Source organism: Oryctolagus cuniculus, chromosome 16 (assembly GCF_964237555.1).
Source record: "Oryctolagus cuniculus chromosome 16, mOryCun1.1, whole genome shotgun sequence".
NCBI lineage: Eukaryota > Metazoa > Chordata > Mammalia > Lagomorpha > Leporidae > Oryctolagus > Oryctolagus cuniculus.
In genome coordinates this window covers 65,974,271-65,997,572 of record NC_091447.1, presented here as the reverse complement: position 1 = coordinate 65,997,572, position 23,302 = coordinate 65,974,271, and the positions used below count along the sequence as shown (strand labels likewise).

Below are 23,302 nucleotides of genomic sequence, written 5' to 3'. Positions count from 1 at the left end.
ATATGGGTTTTATTTGTTTATGTTGTGTTGTTAGGGGTTTTGTAAAGTTTCACACCTGGGCGCGGGACAGGTCCACGCCGAGCGGCCCGATTTGCATGCGCGTGTATTCTGGGCAGGCTGTCAGCTGGGGGCGTCTGAGAGGAAGTTATTGAGGGAAGAGGGGGGGGATGGTGTCGGCCGTGTCTGTCTCGACCAAATCTCTGCTCCCTCCCAGGTCTGACTTCTACTCTGGAGGTGACCAGGGTGGATGGGCATAGCGCCAGGGCCACAGTCACGCCTGGAAGGGAAGGCTGAGGGTTTCATGGGTACTTTGAGATGGGTTTTGCAGGGTGACTAGGAGTTGGCCGAGTGAAGACGTTGGCAAAGGGCTTTCCAGGCAGAAATGGAGAGTGCAGCAGCCTGGTTCTACATTTTTACTTCTCAGTATTTATTTTAAGATTTTTTTTTTTAATTTGAAAAGCAGAGTGACAGAGGGAGAAACAGAGAAAGAGAGAGGTCTTCCATCCACTGGTTCACTCCCCAAATGGCTCCGACGGTTGGGGCTGGCCCAGGCTGAAGCCAAGGGCCAGGAGCTCTCCCCCGCAGGTGCAGGGGCCCAAGCACCGGGCCGGCCTCCGCTGTCTTCCCAGGCGCATCAGCAGGGAGCTGGATTGGAAGCAGAGGAGCCGGGATTCGAACCAGCGCTCCGACACGGGATGCCGGCGTCCCAGGCGGCAGCTGGGACACGATCCCGGTCCCTGAACTTTTACTTATTTATTTTTATGTATTTGCAATGCAGAGTGACAAAGACACACACACACACACACACACACCTTACACCTACTGAGGCTGGGCCAGGACCCGAGCCAGGAGCCAGGAGCCCGGAGCCCGGAGCCGGGAGCTCCATCCGGGTCTTCCGCATGGGTGGCAGGGACCCGGGCCCTGAAGCCGGCGCTGCTGCCTCCCAGATGCGCATGCGCGGGGAGCTGGCGTCAGGGGCGGACCGGGGGCTTGAAGCCAGGCCCAGCGACGAGGGATGACGGTATCCCAGGCAGCACCCAAACGCCCGCGCCGGGGAGCTACTTGGGCAGGGACCCTGAATCCCAGGCTGGGGACTGGACACTTTTCCTGAGGGCAGTGGGGAGCCATGGGGAAGCCGGGGGCGAGGCGGGCCCCGGCCGGAGCTGCGAGCGGCTGGGAGAGCCAGAGTTGGGGTGGCCTTTGCCTCCTGGGCGATGACATGGGGCGTTCAGGGTCATCGGGGGTCGGGGCAGCAGCCGGGGCCCCTGTGCACCTGTCCGGCCTGGCCCCGGCGATGGTGCAAAACCCGCAGGGGCCTGGGAGGACACAGCCGCTGAGAGTGGGCGGCACAGGCTGGGCCCGACAGGTGCAGCCCCAGCCCCCACAGCCACGGCTGGGAGGTTGTTTTTTCTCTTTTGTTTTTTCTTTTCTTTTCTTTATTTTTCTAAGATTCACTTATTTATTTGAAAGGCAGTTAGAGAGAGAGAGAGAGAGAGAGAGAGAGAGAGAGAGTCTTCCATCTGCTGGTTCACTCCCCAAATGGCCGCAACAGCCGGAGCTGTGCCCATCTGAAGCCAGGAGCCAGGAGCTTCTTCTGGGTCTCCCACACAGGTGCAGGGCCCAAGCACTTGGGCCATCCTCCACTGCTTCCCAGGCCATAGCAGAGAGCTGGATCAGCAGAGGAGCAGCCAGGACTCGAACCGGTGCCCATATGGGATGCCAGCGCCGCAGCCAGTGGCTTTACCCACTGCGCCACAGCACCGGCGCCCACAGCTGGGGGTTTAGATGAGAAATAAGAGGCGGGCGTGGGTGGGGCAGTGGGTTAAGCCACCACGCGGGCCGCCCACACCCCGTCCTGGACAGCCTGGATTGAGTTCGGCCTCTGTGGCTGGCCCAGCTCCCTGCGCATGCGCACCCTGGGAGGCGGCCGTGCCGGCTCCAGTGCCTGGGCCCCCGGATGGAGCTCCTGGCTCCTGGCTTCCGCCTGCCCAGCCCTGGCTGTTGGGGGCACTTGGGGAGTGGACCAGCGGATGGAGGTTCCTCTGCCTCTCTGCGCTTCAACGAAAAACTGTTTTCAGTGATAAATCGAACCCCATCCCATTTCTGCTCGGAACTCTCTCCTACTTCCCCATGGCTCCTGGACATAAACCCTCAGCCCGACCCTCGGCTCAGAAGGCCCAGGGGGCCCAGGCTTTGTGGCCCCCCCCTGCCCTCTCCCTCACGCCAGCCCCCTGCCCACCTCCCCCACGCACCTGCTGTTCCCACTGCCTGGAACTCACTTCCTGTCTCCCCTCTCCACTCTCAGTTCAGTGCAGACCCCCTGCCCTCTGGCTCTGGGGTGGGGTGGGGGGCTGCAGAGCCACATGACCCCTGCCCCAGCTACAGTGTCCATGGCTAAAATGGGACAGAGTGGGTCAGTGCTGCGGCTCACTAGGCTAATCCTCTGCCTGCGGCGTCGGCACCCCAGGTTCTAGTCCCGGTTGGGGTGCCGGATTCTGTCCCGGTTGCCCCTCTTCCAGGCCAGCTCTCTGCTGTGGCCCGGGAGTGCAGTGGAGGATGGCCCAGGTGCTTGGGCCCTGCACCCCATGGGAGACCAGGAGAAGCACCTGGCTCCTGCCATCGGATCAGCACGGTGCACCGGCTGCAGCGTGCCGGCCGCGGCGGCCATTGGAGGGTGAACCAACGGCAAAAGGAAGACCTTTCTCTCTGTCTCTCTCTCTCACTGTCCACTCTGCCTGTCAAAAAAAGAAAAGAAAAAAAGGGACAGAGTGGGGAAGGGACCAGAGTCAGGTCTCCCAGGTGGGACCGACAGACCCAGCCGCTGTCCTCGTGGGACCCAGGGCATGGTGGTGGTGGGAGTGAGCTTCCGGAATCATCTTGGCACTGGGGCCTCCAGCCCAGTGCCCCCTCCAGCCCCCCGGGAGCCGCCGTCGTGGGGGCAACGGATCCCAGCCGTGGGAACACGCACCCGATTCCGGCTGGGGATCAAGTTTAGCTCCAGAGGTTAAGTTCAGCAGGTGAGGTCAGAGCCGCAGGGCTGGGCCCACAGCCTGGGTCTCCAACACTTGCGATGGCTCGGGGACCTGGCCCAGAGAGGCCGGGGGTGCGCCCAGGGCGGCACAGCCCGCCTGGAGGAAGAGGAGGGCACACTGCCCAGATCACGTGGGCTGGAGGCCGGGACACAGCTGTTCTAAGGACAGGGCCGGGTGAAGCTGCTGTCCGTGGCGCCGGCTCCAGTCCTGCCTGCTCCGCTTCCGAGCCAGCTCCCTGCGCATGCGCACCCGGGAGGCAGCAGGTGGGGGGCTCCAGGGCTTGGTCCCCTGCCACCCGCGTGGGAGACCCGGATGGCGCTCCGGGCTGCCGGCTCTGTCCTGGGTCAGCCCTGGCTGTTGTGGGCATCTGGGGGGAGTGACCCAGGGGATGGGAGAGCTCTCTCTCCCCTCCCTCTCTCTCTGTTGCTCTGCCTTGCACATACCTATATTGGTCTTTTGAAGTAACCGTCGACATGGCCCCCGTCTCGCTCGTGGGGGCAGGTGTGGAACTGAAGGAGCCGGGCTGTGCTTGACTCGGCCTGTGGGGGACTTGTCTGCGCTGCCCAGGGCTCCTGGGAGCAGCTTGTGTGTGGTACCTGCTGTGTGACAGGCGGGTCCCAGTGCCCGACGCGGGTTAGCGCAGCTCCGCTCGGGGCGGCCTTTTAGGCTCTGGGCTGGGGGCGTCTGGACCTCGCATCTCCACCCTCGCGCGCGCAGCTGTCTCCCGGGGGCTGGCCAAGGGCGGGGCCTCCCCTTGGGACCTGGCAGAGGTGGGGGTGGGGGGAGAGGGCAGGACAGCCCCAGGGCCTGCGGTCCTCCTCCTCCTCCCCCGACCCCGACCCGCCGCCCACTCTTGTCCCTTTCCCCCACCCCCCAGGTCAAGGTCGGTCCACGCAGCCCGGGACGATGGGGAGGAAGAAAATCCAGATCTCGCGCATCCTGGACCAAAGAAACCGGCAGGTGAGCGAGGGTGGGGGCACCGGGGGGGGTGGGGCAAGGGCGTGGGGGCGAGGCAGGGCTGGCAGGGCCGCCTGGGGAGCCTGGAGAGGATGAAGAGGCACCAGGAGCCGACACAGCACCAGCAGGTCGAGATCAAGCATTTGCTGTCCGCATGACCAGAGAGAGAGAGAGAGAGAGAGAGAGAGAGGGAGAGAGAGAGAGGAGTCCAGACTGATTTGGAGGCCAAGGAAAACTTCCAAAAGAGGGAGGGCCCATTGTGCTGGGTGTTGATGCATCCCTAGGAGTTTGCCAAGCGGCACCGGGAGCAGGAGCGGCGGGGACTAAGTCGGGGGGGAGAGGCACTCAGGCCCCCCACCCCGCCCCCCGTGGCCCGGCTGCAGGTGACGTTCACCAAGCGCAAGTTCGGGCTGATGAAGAAGGCGTACGAGCTGAGCGTGCTGTGCGACTGCGAGATCGCCCTGATCATCTTCAACAGCGCCAACCGGCTGTTCCAGTACGCCAGCACCGACATGGACCGCGTGCTGCTCAAGTACACCGAGTACAGCGAGCCACACGAGAGCCGCACCAACTCCGACATCCTGGAGGTGGGCCGGCGGCGGGCGGGGCGGGGGCGGGCCCGGGGCGGGGCGGGGCGCTGGTCCTGACCAACGTGGGGCGGGGTGGGGGCGGGCCCGGGGCGGGGCGCTGGCTCTGACCAGGGCGGGGCGGGGCGAGGGCGGGGCGGGGACCCGGAGGTGGGGCGGGGCCCGGGGCGGGCGCTGGTCCTGACCAATGCGGGCGGGGCGGGGGCGGGGCGGGGGGGGCGGGCCCGGGGCGGGGCGCTGGTCCTGACCAATGCGGGACGGGGAGGTGGCGGGGGCGGGCCCGGGGCGGTGGGGCGCTGGTCCTGACCAATGCGGGCGGGGCGGGGGCGGGGCGAGGGCGGGCCCAGGGCGGGGCGCTGGCCCTGACCAATGCAGGTCCGGGGCGGGGTCAGGGGCAGGGCGAGGGCGGGGCAGGGACCCGGAGGCGGGGTGGGGCCCGGGGCGGGGCCCTGGCCCTGACCAATGCCGGGGCAGAGGGGTACCCAGGGGGTGGGGTGGGTCCAGGGGGCGGGACGGGGCCTGGGTGGGGCGGGGCAGAGACCCGAGGGCGTGGCGCTGGTCCTAACCAATGCGGGGGGCGGGGCCCTGGGCGGGGCTAGGGGCATGGCGCTGGCCCTGACCAATGCGGAGGTGGAGGCGGGGCGGGGGCGGGGCCCGGGGCAGGCATTTCTGCAAAGCGCGTGGAACTGTCCACAGGAGCTCAGGCACTGGGCATTTATTAGGCACCCACTGATTACACCGTTGGCCCGCTGCTGGGTCGTCCCTGGTCCCTTCCTCGGAGCTGCAATGTGTTGGGTTCTGGTCCATGGGGCTTGTCTGGGGCAGGCACAGAGCTGGCTGGGGGTGGTCCCCCCTCCCCCGGGACCCCCCGTAGTGCCGGCTGCAGCCCGCCGTGTCCTGACCCCCACAGACACTGAGACGCAGGGGCGTGGGCCTCGATGGGGCGGAACTGGAGCCCGACGAGGGCTCGGAGGGGCCCGGCGAGAAGCTGCGGAGGCTGGCGGGCGACGGGGGTGACCCAGCCTTGCCCAGGCCCCGGCTCTACGTAAGTGACCCCTCCCTCACCCCTGGGCCCTCCCCCCACCTAGGGACCCAGGGCTGGGAAGCCTGGAATTTTGGAGACATATTTCCGGCAGGGGAGGCTTCTTGGGTGGGGAAGTGGCCATTGTACCTGGGGCTTTGGGGCATGGATAGGAATTCAATAGCTACTCCTAATTAAGATATATTATCAATACAACATAATGAATATAACAAATAGAATAAAATGTAATGAAACAAAGAGTTCTTTTTTTCTTTGATTCCTCCAACACCCCCGGGGCGGGCGGGGGCGCAGCCCCCTCCGTGCCAACCCCCTGCTGGGTGGGGTCCCCAGCTCTGGACTTGGCATTCAGGGAAGCAGTTCAGACGGACCCTGGCCCCTCCCCCCCCCGGCGTCCCCCCCGTCCCCCGCACGGGCCTCGCACCTGCCCCGTCTCTCGGCCCACAGCCCGTGGCCCCGGCCATGCCCGGCCCGGACGCGGTCTACGGGGCTTTGCCCCCGCCGGGCTGCGACCCCTGCGCGCTGGGGGAGGCGCTGCCCGCCCAGAGCCGCCCGTCTCCCTTCCGACCCGCCGCGCCCAAAGCCGGGCCCCCAGGTGAGCAGAGACCCGGGGGGGGGCTGGGGGCGGGGTCCCTGCACTCGTGGGCGGGCCCCGGATGCCGTCGGTGACGCCCCCCGCCCTCCCCAGGCCTGGCGCACCCTCTCCTGGCGCCCCCCGCCCACCTCGCCAGCAAGACGCCGCCGCCGCCGCTGTACCTGGGCGCGCCGGTGAGTGTGCGCAGGGCGGCGCGGGGCGGCTGCGGGGGCGGCTGCGGGGAGGGGGCGGCCTCAGTTTCCCCTCGTCCCCCCGCTCGCCCGCAGAGAAGCGTCTACAGCAGCCTGCAGAGCCCCGGCCCGGCCGCGGCCCCGGGACCCCCGCTGGGCAGCTTCCCCTTCCTCCAGGCAGGCCCCCCAGGTACGCCGCGCGGGGGGGGGGGGGGGCGTGGGGGTGGGCGAGGCCCTGGGCGGGGCGCTTCCATCGACCCCCTGCCGCCCCCTCCCACCAGAGTACAGCCTGGGAGACCCCCCGCCGCCGCCCCCCGGCTTGCTGCAGCCCCCCACCCTGCTCCCTTGGCAGTCGAGGGCGGACGGACCCCCGGTCGCCCCCGCCCAGCACAGGTAAGCGGATTCGGGGTCCGAGCCCGACCTCTGCTGCCCCCAGGTGGCCATGCGTGGTACTGCACTCCACCCGGCTCTCTCTTGGGGGGGGGGGTCCCAGGAGGGAGCCGCCCGCTCGTTTCCCGGGGGCCTCCCTGGCGGTGTCCCCTCCTCCCTCGCTGACCTCGTGGCTCCGTCTCCCCCCACCCCACCCTCTCTCCCTGCAGTGGGGGCCGCAGCCTGGGCGAGGAGGGACCCCCGCCCCGCGGCGCCTCCCCGCCGACCCCTGCGGTCAACATCAAGTCCGAGCGCCTCTCCCCGGCCCCCGGCGGCCCCGGCGACTTTGCCAAGCCCTTCCCGTACCCGCTGCTGCTCGCCCGGCCCGGCCCCTCGCTGCGCCGGCTGCCCTCGGCGGACGCCTGGCCCCGGTAGCGGGAGCCGCGCAGGACCGCCTTGGAGAAGACCCCGGGGTGGGGACCTGGATTCGGATCCGCCGGCGGGGGTCCCCCTTCCCCCTCCCGTGTGCGCCCCCTCCCAATAAAGGACGAAACTCGCGGCGCCCCGGAGGACTCCGCGCCCCCTCCCCAGCGGCCCTGTGTCAGTCTGGGGGCGCCCCCGAGCCCGGGGGGGAGGGTGGGGACGGGGGGGGGAGGCGAGTGTCCAGCAGGGGGCGCCACTTGCAGCGCGGGCGTCTACCCCCTGGTGGTGTGGGGTCCCGGGCTCCCAGGGAAGCCCCCGCCCCCGGGGCCGGTCGCCATGGCTACGGTAGGACGCTGATGGGAGCCGCCAAGGCTCCTGTCCCTCTCTTTATGGCGTGTCTGTATCTGTCAACTATAGCGTCTCTCTCTACAGCTGTCAATCATCTGTCTACACCCATCATCTGTCAGTAGCCTCTCACCTAATCTGTCACCTGACCTATGTATGCATCCATCATCTAGCTCCGTCTGCGTCTGACATCTGTCAGTCACCATCTGCGTGGGAGGCCGAGGGCCGGGCGCCCCCCCATCCGCTCGTCGCCCTCCCCACCTGCATTCCCGGAGGAATGCGGGCTTTGAGGCCCCCTTTCCAGGGTGGGACAGGACATCACCTCGTGCTCGGGACCCTGGGGCAGTGGGCGCTGGGGCTGCCCGGCCAGGGTGGTCGGCAGGGGAGGTGGGGGCAGCACTCCGGCCGCTCCAGGGGTCAGGCGCAAGCTCTGGGGACGCTCCCCCCACTACCACCTCCACCCCCGTCTACAGGGGTTGAGGAATTGCCCGCCCCCCACCTGCCACACTCACAGCCTCTCACGCGAGCGACACAGGACCAGCGAGGGGGCGGTGGGGGTGGGGCGAGCGTGGCCAGAGCCGCAGGTGCGGGGTGGGGCAGGGGGGAGTCATGGCCGGAGCGCGCGCTTGCCGGTCTCTGCCTCTCACCCCCGGTTTGGACGAGAAGCGCCCACAAGCCCAGCGCCCAGGGTGGGGTTTATCAAAATGCGGGCGGCTCCCTAGGGCTCTGGGGTCCCCAGGGCCGGCGGGCGGGGGTTCTGCTTCCCCGGCTGCACTTTCCCTACCGGCCACGAGGTGGCGCCAGATGGAAAGAAAATCTAATTAAATAAGAAGCGCTTCCTGGGGCGGGGGCTCACCCCACGTTCTCAGGCCCTGCGCTGAGGACCCCTGGGCAGCGTGCGCGCGCGACATTTGAAAGGCACAGGGAGAGCCATCCTCTGGCTCACTCCCCAGCTGCCAACAATGGCCGGAGCTGCGCCCAAGCCAGGAGCGCAAAATCCGGAACCCCCACGTGGGTGCAGGGACCCTGCACGGGGGCCATCACCGGCTGCCTCCCAGCGCGTGCTTCAGCCAGGGAGCTGGGTGGAAAGGCGGGGCTGGGACTCGAACCCAGGCCCTGGGATTGGCCCCCGAGAGAGAGAGAGAGAGAGAGAGAGATTTTCCACCTGCTGGTTCACTCCCCAGATGGACACAATGGTCAGGGCTGGGCCAGGCTGAAGCCAGGAGCTCCATCCGGGTCTCCCGCGCAGGTGCAGGGGCCCGAGCACTTGGGCCATCTTCTCCTGCTCTCCCAGGCCACAGCAGAGAGCTGGATCGGAAGTGGAGCAGCCGGGACTCCAACTGGCGCCCATATGGGATGGGGGCCCCAGGTGCTCACTCGCCTACACCCAGCCCCACCCACGTGCGTGTCTACACTCGGGGGACACGCAGGCGAGAAACCTCCGATCCCCGGGTCTGACTTTCTGGCCTTTGGTCCGGCCACGCAGAAGCCGACCGTACCTCTAGCATCTTTTGTTGCAACAGCCGAACGTTTCCCCTTTGGGGGCCGGCGCTGCGGCGCAGTGGATAAAGCCGCCGGCATCCCACAGCGGCGCCGGTTCGAGTCCCGGCTGCTCCACTTCCGGTCCAGCTCTCCGCTATGTCCTAGGAAAGCAGGGGAAAATGGCCCAAGTGCTTGGGGCCCTGCACCTGCGCGGGAGACCCGGATGGAGCACCTGGCTTCAGCCTGGCCCAGCCCTGACCATCTGGGGAGTGACCCAGCGGATGGAAGATTCTCTCTTTCTCTCTGCAATTCTGCCTTTCAAATAAATCAATCTTTAAAAAGATTTCCAGAAACATTTTTTAAAATAATAAAATTTCCCGTTTTAGCTTAAACTTATTTGAATTGATTTTTTTTATGGAGTATTTATTTTATCAATTCTTGGGATGACAAAGGTGGACAAGGGCACGGCCGCCAAGGGGACCCGTTTACAGAGTGTACGGGTGTGCGCCGGCAGGGGGTCCTTGTGGAATGTTCTCGACCCAGGCAGTTCTACCCTCGGCACTGTTCCGCAGGGGGCAGTGTGGGAGCGGATGAACGTCTTCGCGGCCAACCTCAGAAAAGCGCCGCTGAGAGGCCTGCGCCCCGGGGCGTTTGGCCATGCGGGCGTGCTGGACGCCACGGCCATCCCCGAACCCGCGCCCAGACTCGCCCCGCAGGTGCGAACTACAACTCCCGGCATGCAGCGCGAGCAACAGCCTCGTCCCTCGCGATTGGACGGCTCGCGGCCCGATGATTAGTCGCATGGGCTGCTCGTCATAGCAGAGTGAGGGCTCTGATTGGTTAAATTCCCTGGGAGTGCCGAGGGGGCTGCGCGCGCTGCGCTCCGGTCGGCGGACATGGTGAGCTCTGGTCCCGCTGTGTCAGGGGGCACCCCAGGGATCTGGGGGTGGGGTCCCTGCGGGCATGGGGAATGTGGCAGGGAGCTGAGAGAAAGCCGGGCCGGGTCGAGGGGGCCTGGATGTCCGCAGAGGGGGCGAAAGGTCTCAGAAGCGCCCGGCGCTCGTGGTCGGGGGCGGGACAGGGACCCCTGACCCCGACCCCCCGAGGCCCCGCAGCCCCTGAGAGGGCCGGCCAGGGCAGAGGGAGGGCCAGGGGGTGCACGGTGTCCTGGCCCTGCCTGGGGAGGGTCCCAGGAGCGGCGCTGCAGGTGGGCGCTGCGGGAGGGGTCGTTGGAAGAGGAGCGCCCTCCGGGCCGGGGGCAGCGAAGTCTGAGCTGGGGGGTGAGGATCCTAGGTCCAGGGAAGGGACGCGGGCTGCCTGGAAGGTTCCAGAAGACCCGTGGGGGGCGTCTGCCCCGCCTCCCTCCCTCCTATCCCAGGCGCCCCAGGCCCCAGCCGGGAGGTTCTAGGCTGTGGCTGGGTCGGCGAGGGAGAGCCCCCGGTCCCGGGGGGCGGGGGAGACCCCTGAGGCCTGAGCCACTGAGCGCAGGGAGGACTGGGGGCCAGCGGGGCCCCCACCTGGCCTTGCAGGCTGCGGGGTGGAGTTGGAGGCCGACCTGGGGCTGCGGAGTGCCCGGCCTGGGGGCGTGATGGGCCGGGGTGTGTGTGTGTGTGGGGGGGTCCGGTCTGCAGGTGCCGCTGTGCTGGGGTCCCAGGGCTGCAGATCCTGGGGAGGGGTCCGAAGTCTGCGGCCCCGCCCACTGGGCCTGGAGGGGGCCGCTGGCGCCCCTCCCCCACCCGCCCTATGGAGGTTGGCACTGCCAACCTCATTTTATTACTGAAAAATTCCTGATTTGTTTGCAAGTCGCAGGCATGAGAAAAGGTTCTGTGAGACGATTCCATAATTTACAAAGCATGAGGGGATTTCATTTGAATGCGTGCGGGAGAGAGCTTCCCTCTGCGGGTCACTCCCCAAATGCCCGCAGCAGCCAGGGCTGGGCCAGGCCAGAGCCAGGAGCCAGGAGCCAGGAGCTCCATCCGGGTCTCCCGGGGGTGCAGGGGCCCAGCACCTGGGCCATTACTGCTGCCTCCCAGTGTGCGCGTTAGCCAGGGGCTGGATTCGAACCCGGGTCTTCTGAGAGGGGTCGCCGGTGTCCCAAGCGGGGCGTAAGCGCTGTGGTCATTTTAATGGTGCATTTCTCAGCCGCGGTTCTGAGTTCGGGGCTCCGCCTGGTGCCCGCCACACACCAGCGTTTGCCTGACTCGAGACTCCCCGTGGCAATCAGTTTAGTTTAATGCCAGGGGAGCTTGGTTTCTTTGTAGCTGCTGATTGCGATCTGGAACCCAAACGGGTGGCTCCCCTGAGCGCGTGTTTTGCATAATTGCATAATTATTACTGGGAGCGACCCAGAGCCCACCGGGAAAGCCCGGCTCCCAATCTGTAGATCAATAGAGGAAAGTGTGTTTAAAAGGCTGTCAGGTAGGATGAGCGGGGAGGAGAGATTCCTAATTAAATTAGAGATTCCTAATTAAAGATCGTTCATTCCGCCCAGTTGTGTAAACGGAGACATGGAGTGGTTTTCCAAGGAGCTGGGTTTCTAAGGAAGTCACTTAGGGTGACGCCGGCATCCCACATGGGCGCCGGTTCGAGTCCTGGCTGCTCCACTTCCGGTCTGAACTTTTAAAAAAAGTTCGTGGAAATGGGATTAAAAAAAACATTGTCTTGGTGCAAAAAAAAAAAAAAAAAAAAATCCGTGCATACAATGGTCATCAAAAGCCCATGAAAAATGAATACGATGGGAAAGCCAGGCACGCACTTTTTTATTTTTTGCATCCAAATAAACATCGCTGAATTCCAATTTCTGCAGACTCCTTGAGGTCTCCGGGTGGAAGCTCGCTCCCCACGTGGTTGGCGGGGAGGTGGGGGGTGGGGCCGAGGGGCAGTCCCTGGGCTGCCGGCCGGGAGATGGTTCCACTCCAGCCTGCTCCAGCCAGGGGGAGGGGCTGGGGCTGGGCCTCTGATGGGGATGCTGGGGGAGGGGATTCTTGGTTCCCGGGCGCACCCTGAGCCCCTCAACTACGATGCCCCTCCCCCGCCCCCACCCCAGCAGCTGCTGGAACCAGACACCTGGCTGGTTCTATAAATAGCCTGGGTTCAGAGGGAGGGCATGTGACCTTCCGGCCGGCGTGGCCAGTCCTGTCCCCTCCCCGCAGGCGGTCCTCGGCGTGCAGCTGGTGGTGACCTTGTTCACGGCCACGCTCATGCACCGGCTGGCCCCACACTGCTCCTTTGCAAGGTGGCTGCTCTGCAGTGGCAGGTGAGCCCGGGGGTGGGAGGAGCCCCCAGCCAGGGGGTGGGCCGGTGGGAGGAGCCTTCCAGGGCCACGCCCCTCTGGGCCACGCCCCACCTCTCTAGTGGCATTGCTTTGAGTGTATCCGTGTTTATTATACTTGCTATAAAGCACCACGGACAAACATGAGTTCTCTCCCTAGGAAGACACCTGCTTCCTGGGCAGAGTTAGCGGGCAGCTTCGGGGGTGTGCGGGATCCCCCCTGAGCGCGCTCGGCCGGGGTCTGCGACCCAGAATCCCCCATCCCCCGGCTGTGGGACCCCAGCCCACGCCTTGGCCAGCACCTCCCGGGTCCCCCCTGCTCCAGCCCGGGTCCGCCCTGGGACTGGGGGCTCACGGCCTCGATCGCCCCCTGCCGCAGCTCTCCTGACTGCCCATCTTTGCGCCCAGTTTGTTCCGGTACAAGCACCCGTCCGAGGAGGAGCTCCGGGCCCTGGCGGGGAGGCAGAGGCCCAGGGGCCGGAGGGAGCGGTGAGTGAGCTGCCGCCCGCGGTGGGGGTGGGGCTGCGGCAGCCCCTCCCCGGGGTGAGGGCGGCTGTCTAGGGGCAGCTTTGCTGAGGCCGGGAGGGGGCGCCCAAGGTCATCCCACCCCCAGCGTGCGTATCCAGGCTGGGGCCGCAGCTTCCTCCCAAGGGGTGGGCAGGGCCGCCCTGACCGACGGGCGGGGTGCGCAGGTGGGCCCACGGCCTAGATGATGAGAAGCCGCTGTCCGTGCCCCGCGACGCCCCGTTCCAGCTGCAGACCTGCCCGCTCACGGCCGTGGACGCCCTGGGTAACCGGCAGCCCCGCCGGGGGTGGGGGTGGGGGTGGGGGTGGGCGGCCCCCCGGGCGGGCGGGCTGGAGGCTGAGCGGCGGCCCGCGCAGTCCTGCGCTTCTTCCTGGAGTACCAGTGGTTCGTGGACTTCGCCGTGTACTCGGGCGGCGTGTACGTCTTCACGGAGCTCTACTACTACGTGCTGGGCCCGGCCAAGGAGGCCAACATCGCCCTCTTCTGGTGCCTGCTCACCGTGGCCTTCTCCATGTATCCTGCGGGCGTGGGCGTGGGCGTGGGCGTGGGCCCTGCTGCCCGTCCCCGCGGGGCGTGGATCCCCTGCTGCGCCGGGGGCTGGCATCCCAGGGGGCGCCACAGCGCCGTCCCCGCTGCCGTCTTCATTGGGCTGCAGAGAGCAGACGGTGGGGGACTGGGGAGCCCGTCCTGAGAAGGTGCAGAGGTGGCGCCCCCGCGGGCTGGCAGGGCGGAGCCATCTGGAAACCCACACTGGTTCCCGAAAGCCCCCTCTATGGGGGGGGCAGGGTGCCGTGTGTGTGTGTGTGGGGGGTATCTTCAAAAAGTTCATGGAAAATGCACAGGATGAAAAAAACATCTGGGTTTTAAAATGTTCCCGCACCAAAATAAACTTCTCAGTAACTTGAGGCCAGGGCCGGCGCTATGGCACAGTAGGCTAAGCCTCTGCTGCGTCGCCAGCATCCCATAGGGGCGCCGGTTCGAGTCCCAGCCGCTCCACTTCCAGGCCAGCTCTCTGCTGTGACCCGGGAGTGCAGTGGAGGATGGCCTAGGTGCTTGGGCCCTGCACCCCATGGGCGACCAGGAGGAAGCTCCTGGCCCAGCCCTGGCCATTATGGCCACTTGGGGGGGAGTGAACCAGCGGATGGAAGACTTCTCTCGTCCTCTCTTTCTGCAACTCTACCTCTCAAATCTCTTTAAAGAAAAAAAAAATGTGGGCCGGATTGTGGTGCGGGGGGTTAAGCCGCCCCTGCAACACCGGCATCTCAGAACGCGGGTTCGAGTCCCTGCTGCTCTGATTCTGTTCTGGTTCCCTGGGGACCGAGCACCTGGGCTCCTGCCACCCGTGTGGGAGACCCAGAGGGGGCTCCTGGCTCCTGGCCTTGGCCTGGCCCAGCCCTGGCTGTTACTGGCATTTGGGGAGTGAACCTGTGGGCGGAAGACCCCCCCCCTCGCTCTCTCCCCCCTCCCTCCTTCTACCCCCTACCCTCTCTGGATTTCAAATAAAAATTTCAGACAGCTGGGGCTGGGTCAGGCCAAAGTCGGGGGCCCAGACCTCCATCCAGGTCTCCCACGCAGGTTCAGCCCACTTCCCGTGAAGGGGATATGAATAGGGCTGGGGCCCCGTTACCCACGGGGGGCGGGGAGCCGCACCGACTGGGGGCCTTTCCTGATTGGCCGCCGCCACTGATGAGGTCACTGACTAGCCACACCCCCCAACCACACCCCCGGCTCCCAGCTGGAGCTGGGACCGCAGACTCCTCCCCCCAGGCCTGGGGCCGGTCTGCGCTCCGGAGTGGGGATGGGGGGCGTGGTAGACAGGAGGGGTCCCTGGCGGAGGGGCCGCCCCCACACTGCCTGCCAGTCTTCCTTAGCTCCGCCCCCAGCAAGATGTTCCTGACGGTGACCCGGCTGTACTTCAGCGCCGAGGAGGGTGGGGAGCGCTCGGTCTGCCTCGCCTTCGCCTTCCTGTTCCTCATGCTGGCCATGCTGGTGCAGGTGGTGCGGGAGGAGACCCTGGAGCTGGGCCTGGAGCCAGGTGCGTGCGTGCGTGCGTGCGTGCGGGCGGGCGGCGCCGGGCTGGCCGCGGGCGCTGGGGAGGAGGGGCCGTGTCCGCGGCTGTGACAGCTCCGCTCGGGGCTGCGTCTGTCCCGTGCCGGTCCGTGCTCACCGCCGCCCCGAGAGAGGTCCGGGGTAGGAGGTGTGGAGGACAATCGCCTCCTTCCCTGTTCCCCCCGGACGGAACCTGGGGTGCAGGGGACCCCGCACCCCGTCTGCTTCGGTGAAAAACACAGCCAGTGCTGGCGGTGGCCCTGGCGGCCGCGCTGCTGCGCACCTGCCGTCACGGCGCGGAGTGGCTGTCCAGTGTGGTTTTGTTCAGTTCTGGGACCGGTGGTGGGGGAGCCAGGCTCCTCTTCCCGCTTGTCTCAGGCTGTCGCTAGGAGACACTGTTGCAGGAATGGCCCCGGGCCACCTTTTAAAGAACTGGTGGCTGGCCCTTTTATTGATTTGTAGGAGCTCTTTATATATTGAAGAACTTATCCTTTGTGATAGAAGTTGCACAGGTTCCCCCCTGTCCCCCAATTCTTCATTTTTCATTGATCTCCTTGGTCCTTCCCTTCTGTGTGACTGGACTGTAGCACACCACAGGGTCCCTCCCCAGGTGGCCGCATGGCCAGGCCAAAGCCAGAAGCCTGGAGCCCAGTCCAGGTGTCCCGGGTGGGCGGCAGGGACCCAAGCACTTGTGCCTTGCTCACTGGGTCAAAGCCAGGACTTCAATCGGGCACCCCCGCAGGGGATGCGGGTGCAGGCGCATGAGCAGGGAGCGGGATTGGAGGTGGAGCAGCCAGGACTCGAACCGGCACCCCTGTGGGATGTCCGGTTGCAGCTCCAGCCTCCCCCACTGCACCGTGAGGGCAGCCTGTGTCTTGTCTTCTGGAACCAATGGACCATTCCATGAATGTCTAAAATGTCATAGAGGTGAACGCCTACCCGTTGGAAGCCTGCCTCTCCTGGCTGGCCGCCTGGATTTCATGCCCTGGATCCCGATTCCAGCTTCCTGCTCGTGGGGGCCCTGGGAGGCAGTGGTGGTGGCTCGAGTCCTCGGGCCCCTGCCAGCCACAGGGTGACCTGGATGGAGCTCCCGGCTCCCAGCTTTGGCCTGGTCTGGCACTAGCTACGGTGGGCTGTTAGGAGTGAACCAGTAGACGGCAGATCTGTCTCTTTTCCTCTTAATTAAGTAAATAAAACTGTTAAAAAGATAGGTCAGGTATAGGCATTTGGAAACAGAGCTGGATGGGAAGTGGAGCAGCTGGGACTCAAACCAGCGCCCATGTGGGATGCCGGCGCTGCAGGTGGCGCCTCTACCCGCTACGCCACAGCGCCGGCCCCTTTATCTTTGCAACATCCCATTTCTTTCTGCCTTCTAGTTCCCTATGTCAGAGGTGTGTCATCCTGTCCCGCTGCCTTTCAAATAACCAGATCTTTACACACACACACACACACACACACACACACACACACAGCTGGATATTCTCTGCCATCTCTGGGTCGGGGGCGCGCCCCAGCGAGTGACACCGGGCTGGGTTTCTCCCTGCCCTGGTCGGGGGTCCTCGGCTCTCCGCCGCCCCTACCGATGACCGCCGCCCCTCCCGATGACCGCACCTCTCATTCCTCTGCGCTAGCCTCGAGCCCTGGCTGGACGCTGCCTGCGAGTCCCCCGCTGTGCCCAGCCCCTCCCCCGAGCACGCACGCCTGCCCCCGCCTCTGCCCTCCTCCCCTGGGCTCCAGCCCCTGGGCTCCAGCCTTCCTCTCCAGGTCCTTGGAGCCCACTCGTCCCTGTCTGTCTCCTGCTGCCGCCTCGCCCTGGTGGCGATTTGGGGCGGCGAGCTCCTGTTTGATTTGCCCTTGTCCGTGGGAAAAATCTTGGGCGCTGAACAGAGGACTTTGGCTTCTCCCGTGGGAACCTTTCACCCCCCCCCCCCGCCCCGCCCCAGTTGCTGGAAGAATCCAGAAGCTCAGACTTGGAAGTCCCAGCCGGATACGAAGTGGCCCTCCTGCCTGGCCGAGCGCCTGGCCCCTACGGGTGCGGAGAGGGGCCCCTGCGGCCTGGGGGAGTCTTCCTGCCCCCACGGGCGCGGTCGCCTGGGAGGACCACTTCCCTCCTCCCGTCTCTCCCCAGGCCTGGCCAGCATGACCCGGAGCTTGGAGCCACTTCTGCAGGACCAAGGCTGGGACTGGGCGTGAGTCTTGGGGGGAGGCAGGCTGGGGGCCTCCCCGGGTGCCCACGGCCTGTAGGGGCTTCTCTGACCTGCTGTCCCCCGCCCCCAGACTGCCCGTGGCCAAGCTGGCCATCCGCGTGGGGCTGGCGGCCGCGGGTTCCGTGCTGGGCGCCTTCCTCACCTTCCCCGGGCTGCGGCTGGCTCAGACCCACAGGGACGCGCTCACCATGTCGGAGCACCGGCCGCTGCTGCAGTTACGTGGGCCGCCCGGCTGGGGGGCGGGTCTAGGGCGCCGGGGGCGGGGCGGGGGCGGGGCCTCACTCGGCCCCGCCCTGCCGCCCAGGTTGCTGCTGCACACCAGCTTCCTGTCCCCCGTGATCATCTTGTGGCTCTGGACCCGGCCCATCGCGCGGGACTTCCTGCAGCAGGCGCCCCTCGGCGGGGCGTCTGTCTCCCTGTGCGTGCCGGGAGGGGCTGGGAGGGCGAGCAGCGGCCCCCCTCCTCCACGCTCCGGTCCCTGAGGCTGGGGGTGGGGCAGGGGGACCCCCCCCCAACCCACGCCCTCGCTGCCTCTGCCCAGGCTGTCGGACGCGGCCTTCGACTCGGCGCGCCTGTGGGTGCTGGTGGCGCTCTGCCTGCTGCGCCTGGCCGTCACGCGGCCCCACCTGCAGGCCTACCTGTGCCTGGCCAAAGCCCGCGTGGAGCAGCTGCGCAAGGAGGCCGGCCGCATCGAGGCCCGCGAGATCCAGCGGCGGGTACGGGGGCGCCCCGGGCCGGGCGGGGGCCTGGGGCGCTCAGGGAGGGGCCCGCGCCAACCCCCGCCGCCCCGTGCCCACCAGGTGGTCCGCGTGTACTGCTACGTGACGGTGGTGAGCCTGCAGTACCTGACGCCGCTCATCCTCACGCTCAACTGCACGCTGCTGCTCAAGTCCTTAGGTGAGGGGCGGGGCGGGACTTAGCGTGGGTAAGGGTGGAGCCTGGGCGGGGCCCTCCTGGAAGGGGCGGGGCCTAGAGCCTGGCTCTCTGCCTGGGGCACGCAGGGCGGGGCCTGGGCGGGGGTCGGCCCTCAGTGGGAAGTGGTCGGGGTGGAGGGAGGGAAGGGGCTCAGGCCGCTGTCTGTGCCCCGCCTGCCCCGCCCCCTCTCGCAGGTGGTTACTCCTGGGGCCTGGGCCCCGCCCCTCCGCTGTCCCCGGCCCCGCCCGCCCTCAGCGCCGAGCCGCTCGGCCCGGGGGAAGACGAGGCCCGGGAGACGGCGGCGCGCATCGCGGGCGCCCTGGGCGGGCTGCTCTCGCCGCTCCTCCTCCGCGGGCTCCTGGCCTTCCTCATCTGGTGGACGGCGGCCTGCCAGCTGCTGTCCAGCCTCTTCGGCCTCTACTTCCACCAGCACCTGGCCGGCTCCTAGCTGCCTGCAGCCCCGCCGCGCGGCCCTCGGCCCTCGCGCGCCTCGGTGCCTGCCCCCGGCTGCAACACAGGGCTGGGGCCTGTGCCGTGCCCCGCAGTGCCTGAGCCTCCGCCCGGAAACGCACGGCCCTGGGCCCGGGTGCGGGGGGCCGAGTGGGGCCGGCTCTGCTGGACCCATCAAAGACCAGGCGGGCTGGGGGGGCTGAGATGGTAGGAGGAGGGCTGGGGGGCTGGGACAGCGGCACCCCGCCTGCAGAGTCCCCGCTGTTCCACTCCCCATCCGGTACCGGGAGGCAGCAGTAGGGGCCCAGCGCCCCCGTGGGGACGCGGAGGGCGCGCCTGGCCCAGCCTGGCTGTTGGGGGCATCTGAGGAGCGACTCCGTGGGTGAAGGATCTGTTACTTTGCCTTTGGAATAAATAAACCTGTAAGTTTCAGGCTTGCAGTTGAAGCTTTATTCACAATGACCTCAGCCTATTTGGAGCTTGGCAAAGGCCCGGGGGTCGGACCTGAAGAAGAGACGTGGGCGCGAGGAGAAGTCATTCGGATTTTTATTAAATATACTCTTGGCACAAATCTTTAAAATATATAAACATTATATATAAACAATATCTTCATGGCATCAAAATAGAACTCCCGCCCAGGGGCGGCGGCCTGGGGCCCAGAGGGGGGTCCCCCGTGCCTGCGTCCCCTGCCCTCGCTCCGTCCCGCTCCAGGCTCCGGGAGGGGCGCCCCGGCCTCCTCACCTGCAGAGCCGGGCAAGGCCGAGAGGGGGCGCAGTGCGGGGAAGACGGGGCTGAGATGGGGGATGGCCCACGAGGGGTTTTCACACCCGTGGCTCCATGGCGGGAAGAAGGGGGGGCGCACGTGTGCGGGTCCCTTTCCACCAGGCGGCCACTGAGCTGGGGCCGGCCAAGGTGAAACACAGCCACCAAACAAGCCCCAAACGTTAGGAGGTGGGGGTGCCCCCAGGGCCCCCGACTCCTCCGTGTCCCCCACCCCACGCGGGGAGGGCCAGGGTCCCCGCCACCTGTCCGCCCCACACACGGAAATCCAAGCCTTCGTGGTCCTAAATGGCTGGGTCTGCGCCAGGGACCCACGGGTGCCGCGGCTGGGCAGAGGGCCGGGACCTGGGGGGCTGTTTGCGGCAGACACCCCCCCAGGCTGGGAGCCAGACCAGACCCTGACACCGGTGTGTGGGGCGGGCGGCACGGAAGGAGCAGGACCCTCCCGGGAACGTTGCAAACAGGGCAGGCACCGCTCCCGCCCCCAGCCCTCCCCCGACCGTGGAGTCTGGGCTGGGCCGAGCTCTCTCGGGGAGAAGCCGCTGTCACCTGGGCAGCAATGGCGAAGGCAGGACAGGCGGGGCGGGGCTGCGTTGGGGGCTGAAGCTGAGCTCCAGGCTCGTCCCATCCCGGCCAGAGTCCGGCTGCGGGGAGCGCGCCACGCACGCACAGAGGGCCCGGCTCTGAGCCGGCGGGCGGGACCGGGTCACTCACAGCAGCAGTGCGGCCCCCCAGCAGACAGGGCGCCAAGGGCGGGGCCAACCTTTCAGGCCACACCCCCTAGAGGCAGCCCCCGCCCCGGAGACCCCCCTGCACCCCCACCCCACATTGCACTTGAAGGCCCCCGTTTCGCGCCTGGCCCGGTGGGCTCGGAGCCCAGGCCCGCCCGTTCGCTGCCACCAAGGGCCCCGACCAGGCTCCCGGGCTGAGCCACGCGCATGCGCGCGCGCCCTTGTTCCGCGGGCTCGGTTCCCGCCCGCGCTGGGGGCCCCTAGCTCTGCAGGCGCCGCAGCAGGATCTGCGTGAGGTCGAAGGTGGTGAAGCTGATGCCCACGGCGATGGGGCCCTTGAGCCAGTTCATGCTCAGGCCCTTGTACAGGCCGCGCACGGCGCCCTCCTCCCGCACGATGGTGCGCAGCGTGCCCACGATGGAGGCGCGCGGGTGGCCCGTGACGCCCGCCGTCTGCATGCGCCGCCGCACCACGTCGAGCGGGTACGAGGCCGACTGCCCGATGAGGCCGGCGCAGGCCCCGAAGATCATGCGCTCGAAGGGGTAGGGCTGCCGGCGGCCGCTGTACTCTGCGGGGCGAGAGGCGCAAGCGGCCGTGAGCGCGCCGCCGGGGCTGCGCACCCTCCCCGCGCGTGCGTGCGTGCGTGCACACGCGCACCCCGGCGCACCCCGGCTGCGCCGGCTCCCCTGCGCATCACTCCTTTTGCAGCAAAACCCAGAAACAACTTTCTCCGAGGTATAAAGCAGCCCTAAGATACGGGAGCCGCAGCGCACACCCCTGCCGCTCCGCACCTGGCCCAGAAATGAAGCCACGCCCACCATGCCCACCATGCCTACACCAAGCACAGCCTCCCCGGGTCTAGGCTGCGTGCGTGTAAGGGAACTGAGCAGAGACGGACGGACAGGTGGACAGGAGCTCCGAGCCGCCGCCATTCCCGGAGCAGGTCGGGAGGAGGGCCAGGTGGAGGGGGCGGGGGGACCCAGGGTCGCACACCCACCCAGGGACGCGAGCTCCAGGTGTTGGCTGCGTGCAGAAAGCCCGCAGACAGCTCACGCCCGGCTGCGACCAGGACGGGGGGGGTGGGGGTGTGGGGGGGCGGAGCCTGTGGTGCCACAGCCGGAGGCAGAGGGCCGTGCCAACGCACGCGGGAACACAGGGCCCCTCCGAAAGCGCGTGGAGAATGCACTTAAGAGCAGCCGGCTCTGTGGCGCAGTAGGTTTACGGCCCGCAGTGCCGGTTCGAGTCCCGGCTGCTCCACTTCCCATCCGGCTCTCTGCTACGGCCTGGGAAGGCAGTAGAGGATGGCCCCAGCACCTGCACCGCAGGCCCGGAGGCAGCTCCTGGACGCTAACAAGAGCCAGGGGCAGCAGAGGGCCAGCGCCGGAGCGCCCACGCCTGCGCACCCCGGGGGCTGGGTCCGCTGCTGGGCCCGGACGTGTTCTGGGGAGCCCGCCGAGCCGGAGACACCGCCCCACCGTGCCCGCCCTGCGCATGCGCATGCGCACGCCACACGCCCCGCCCCGCCCGCTCACCGCGGTGCAGGCTCTTGAGGGTCTCGTAGGTGAAGAAGCTGAGCCCCGCGTAGGGGATGACCCCCAGCACGGTGGGCGTGAAGCCGTGGTACAGGGTCTTCAGCCCCTCTTCCCGGGAGATGCGGATGAACACGTGGAAGATGTTGCTGTACCTGCGGGGAGGGGCTGCGGGTGGGCACAGGGGCGGCAGAGCAGGCCCCGCCCCGGCCCCGCCCCCGCGCCCCCTCAGCCTGACCCCCGGGGCAGAGGGCAGGGCCGCGGCTCGGCCCCTAGGGAGTCCCCGGCGTCCACGCTGTAGCACTCACATCTCCTTTGGGGTCACGGCCATGCGGGCTCTGACCAGGTCCAGGGGGTACGTCAGGGAAGCGGCCGTGGTCCCGGCCAGGGCGCCAGCGAGGAGGCGAGGCCAAGGCGGCAGGGCTCTGAAGGGGGGGTGGGAGGGAGGTGAGACCCGGCGGGGGGGGGGCTGCAGGCCAGGCGGGGGTGGGGGCGGGGTCTCCCGGGGGTGGGTGGGCGGGAGGGAGGTGTGAGACCCGGTGCCTCGCGGGGTGGGGTCTCCTGGGGGGTGGGAGGGAGGTGTGAGGCCTGGCCGGGGGCTGCAGGCCACGAGGGGGGGGCGGGGGCGGGGTCTCCTGCGTGGGCGGCGCTCTCCCTCCCTGCACGGATTGGGGACAGGTGTCTGCCGCAGGGCCCCGGCACACTGCGACCTGCTGCCCTGGGATTTGGGCTCTGGGGGGAGGTGGGCAAAGGTGAAGAGTGGGAGGACGACAGGACCATGATGGAGAGGTCACCGGGAGCGGGCGGGGCGCAGGGTGGTGGGCGGGGCTGGGAGGGGGCATGGCACGTCAGGGGCGTGGCCTGGAGAAGGCGGGGTGCAGCAGGGGCGGGGCCTGGAGAAGGAGGGGCGCATGGCGGCAGGCGGGGCTGGGAGAGGGATGGGGCAAGAGGAAGGGGCGGGGCTGGGAAAGGGGCGGGGTGCATGGAGGAGGTGTGGCTTCGAGGGGCGGGGCGTGTGGCGGGGGCGGGGTCTGGGCGGGGCCTCACTCTCCACGGAAGCCGTAGTAGCGGCCCAGGACCCGCTTGTACTCCTCGTGCGCGCTGAACTGGATGGCGGCGTAGGGCACCACGCGCACCATGGTGGCCGAGTTCCCGCGCCACAGGCTCAGGAAGCCCTCGTTGAGGTAGGTGAAGTAGAGGAGCCGGAAGGCCTCCTGAGGGGGAGGCAGGCGGTCAGCGGGCCCACCGCCTCCCCTCCGCGTGCACCTGCCCAGCCAGCAGTCGCCCCCAGGAGAGCAGAGGCTGGGCCGGGGGCGCCCTCATCCCTGTGCCCCCTGCACTCTGGCGAGTGCCGCACCCTGCTCAGTTCGGACCTTAGAGCTCAGATTAAAACAAACGCAGCGAGGGCGTGGCGCAGCGAGGGCGTGGCTCGCGGTTTGCCTGGCATCTAGCCTTTCAAACTTTAACACCTGCTCTCTGCTCAATGGTAAGGCACACGGGAAGACGTGGCCTTGGAACTGGCACTGTCTGGGCAGGCCCCTCGCCTCCCTGCCCCAAGGGTAATGGGGTCTCCCACCTGCAGCCCACCCACCCAGTCCCAGGGCGGGCGGTCAGGCGGCCCCGCTCACCTTGGCAGAAAACCGTTTAGAAGACACTGGAAAAACAAGGGTACAGACTGTGAGACGCAGCGTGGGACCCCCCCGCCGTGTGCATGCCCCCCAACACCCACTGAGTACTGGGAGCGCAGCCCCCAGGGGTGCTGTCCCCCCCCCCAGTCACTGTCCTCCTCCACCCCAGACCTGTCCCCAGGAAGGGACACAGAGCTAACACCTGAACCCCCAGGAC

The 23,302-nt window shown here is 67.5% G+C and overlaps 3 protein-coding genes across 7 annotated transcripts in view; 2 read left to right on the top strand and 1 right to left on the bottom strand.

The window, feature by feature from the left end:
* Positions 1–7,333, top strand: part of MEF2B (myocyte enhancer factor 2B) — an 18,791-nt gene extending 11,458 nt beyond the window's left edge. For 2 of the 3 annotated variants that reach the window (XM_051828109.2, XM_051828108.2), the window contains 7 exons: positions 3,910–3,992; positions 4,373–4,576; positions 5,487–5,621; positions 6,063–6,210; positions 6,304–6,570; positions 6,662–6,773; positions 6,980–7,333. In XM_051828109.2, coding sequence (XP_051684069.1) covers positions 3,939–3,992; positions 4,373–4,576; positions 5,487–5,621; positions 6,063–6,210; positions 6,304–6,570; positions 6,662–6,773; positions 6,980–7,184 — 1,125 coding nt within the window. In that variant the 5' untranslated portion in view covers positions 3,910–3,938 and the 3' untranslated portion in view covers positions 7,185–7,333. The remainder of the gene's footprint in view (positions 1–3,909; positions 3,993–4,372; positions 4,577–5,486; positions 5,622–6,062; positions 6,211–6,303; positions 6,571–6,661; positions 6,774–6,979) is intronic. The other variant, XM_051828110.2, reaches the window with a different exon arrangement.
* A 2,502-nt stretch (positions 7,334–9,835) lies between these two features.
* Positions 9,836–18,849, top strand: TMEM161A (transmembrane protein 161A). 2 transcript variants are annotated; one of them, XM_051828107.2, is made up of 12 exons: positions 9,836–9,898; positions 12,152–12,255; positions 12,679–12,759; positions 12,963–13,060; positions 13,153–13,309; positions 14,680–14,831; positions 16,974–17,034; positions 17,123–17,266; positions 17,357–17,470; positions 17,594–17,768; positions 17,853–17,949; positions 18,162–18,849. In XM_051828107.2, exons 1-12 carry the CDS (start codon positions 9,896–9,898, stop codon positions 18,413–18,415), a joined length of 1,440 nt encoding a protein of 479 aa, XP_051684067.1. In that variant the 5' UTR covers positions 9,836–9,895; the 3' UTR covers positions 18,416–18,849. The 2 variants fall into 2 exon arrangements, with proteins under 2 accessions (XP_051684067.1, XP_069915157.1); XM_070059056.1 differs by having other exon boundaries at positions 9,863–9,898; positions 12,133–12,255.
* A 96-nt stretch (positions 18,850–18,945) lies between these two features.
* The window catches only part of SLC25A42 (solute carrier family 25 member 42), a 28,382-nt gene continuing 24,025 nt past the window's right edge, over positions 18,946–23,302 (bottom strand). For both annotated transcript variants that reach the window (XM_070059055.1, XM_070059054.1), the window contains exons 4-8: positions 23,086–23,111; positions 22,505–22,671; positions 21,766–21,882; positions 21,461–21,612; positions 18,946–20,496 (exon numbers count right to left, since the gene is read on the bottom strand). In XM_070059055.1, the coding sequence (XP_069915156.1) occupies positions 20,189–20,496; positions 21,461–21,612; positions 21,766–21,882; positions 22,505–22,671; positions 23,086–23,111 (770 nt within the window). In that variant the 3' untranslated portion in view covers positions 18,946–20,188. The remainder of the gene's footprint in view (positions 20,497–21,460; positions 21,613–21,765; positions 21,883–22,504; positions 22,672–23,085; positions 23,112–23,302) is intronic.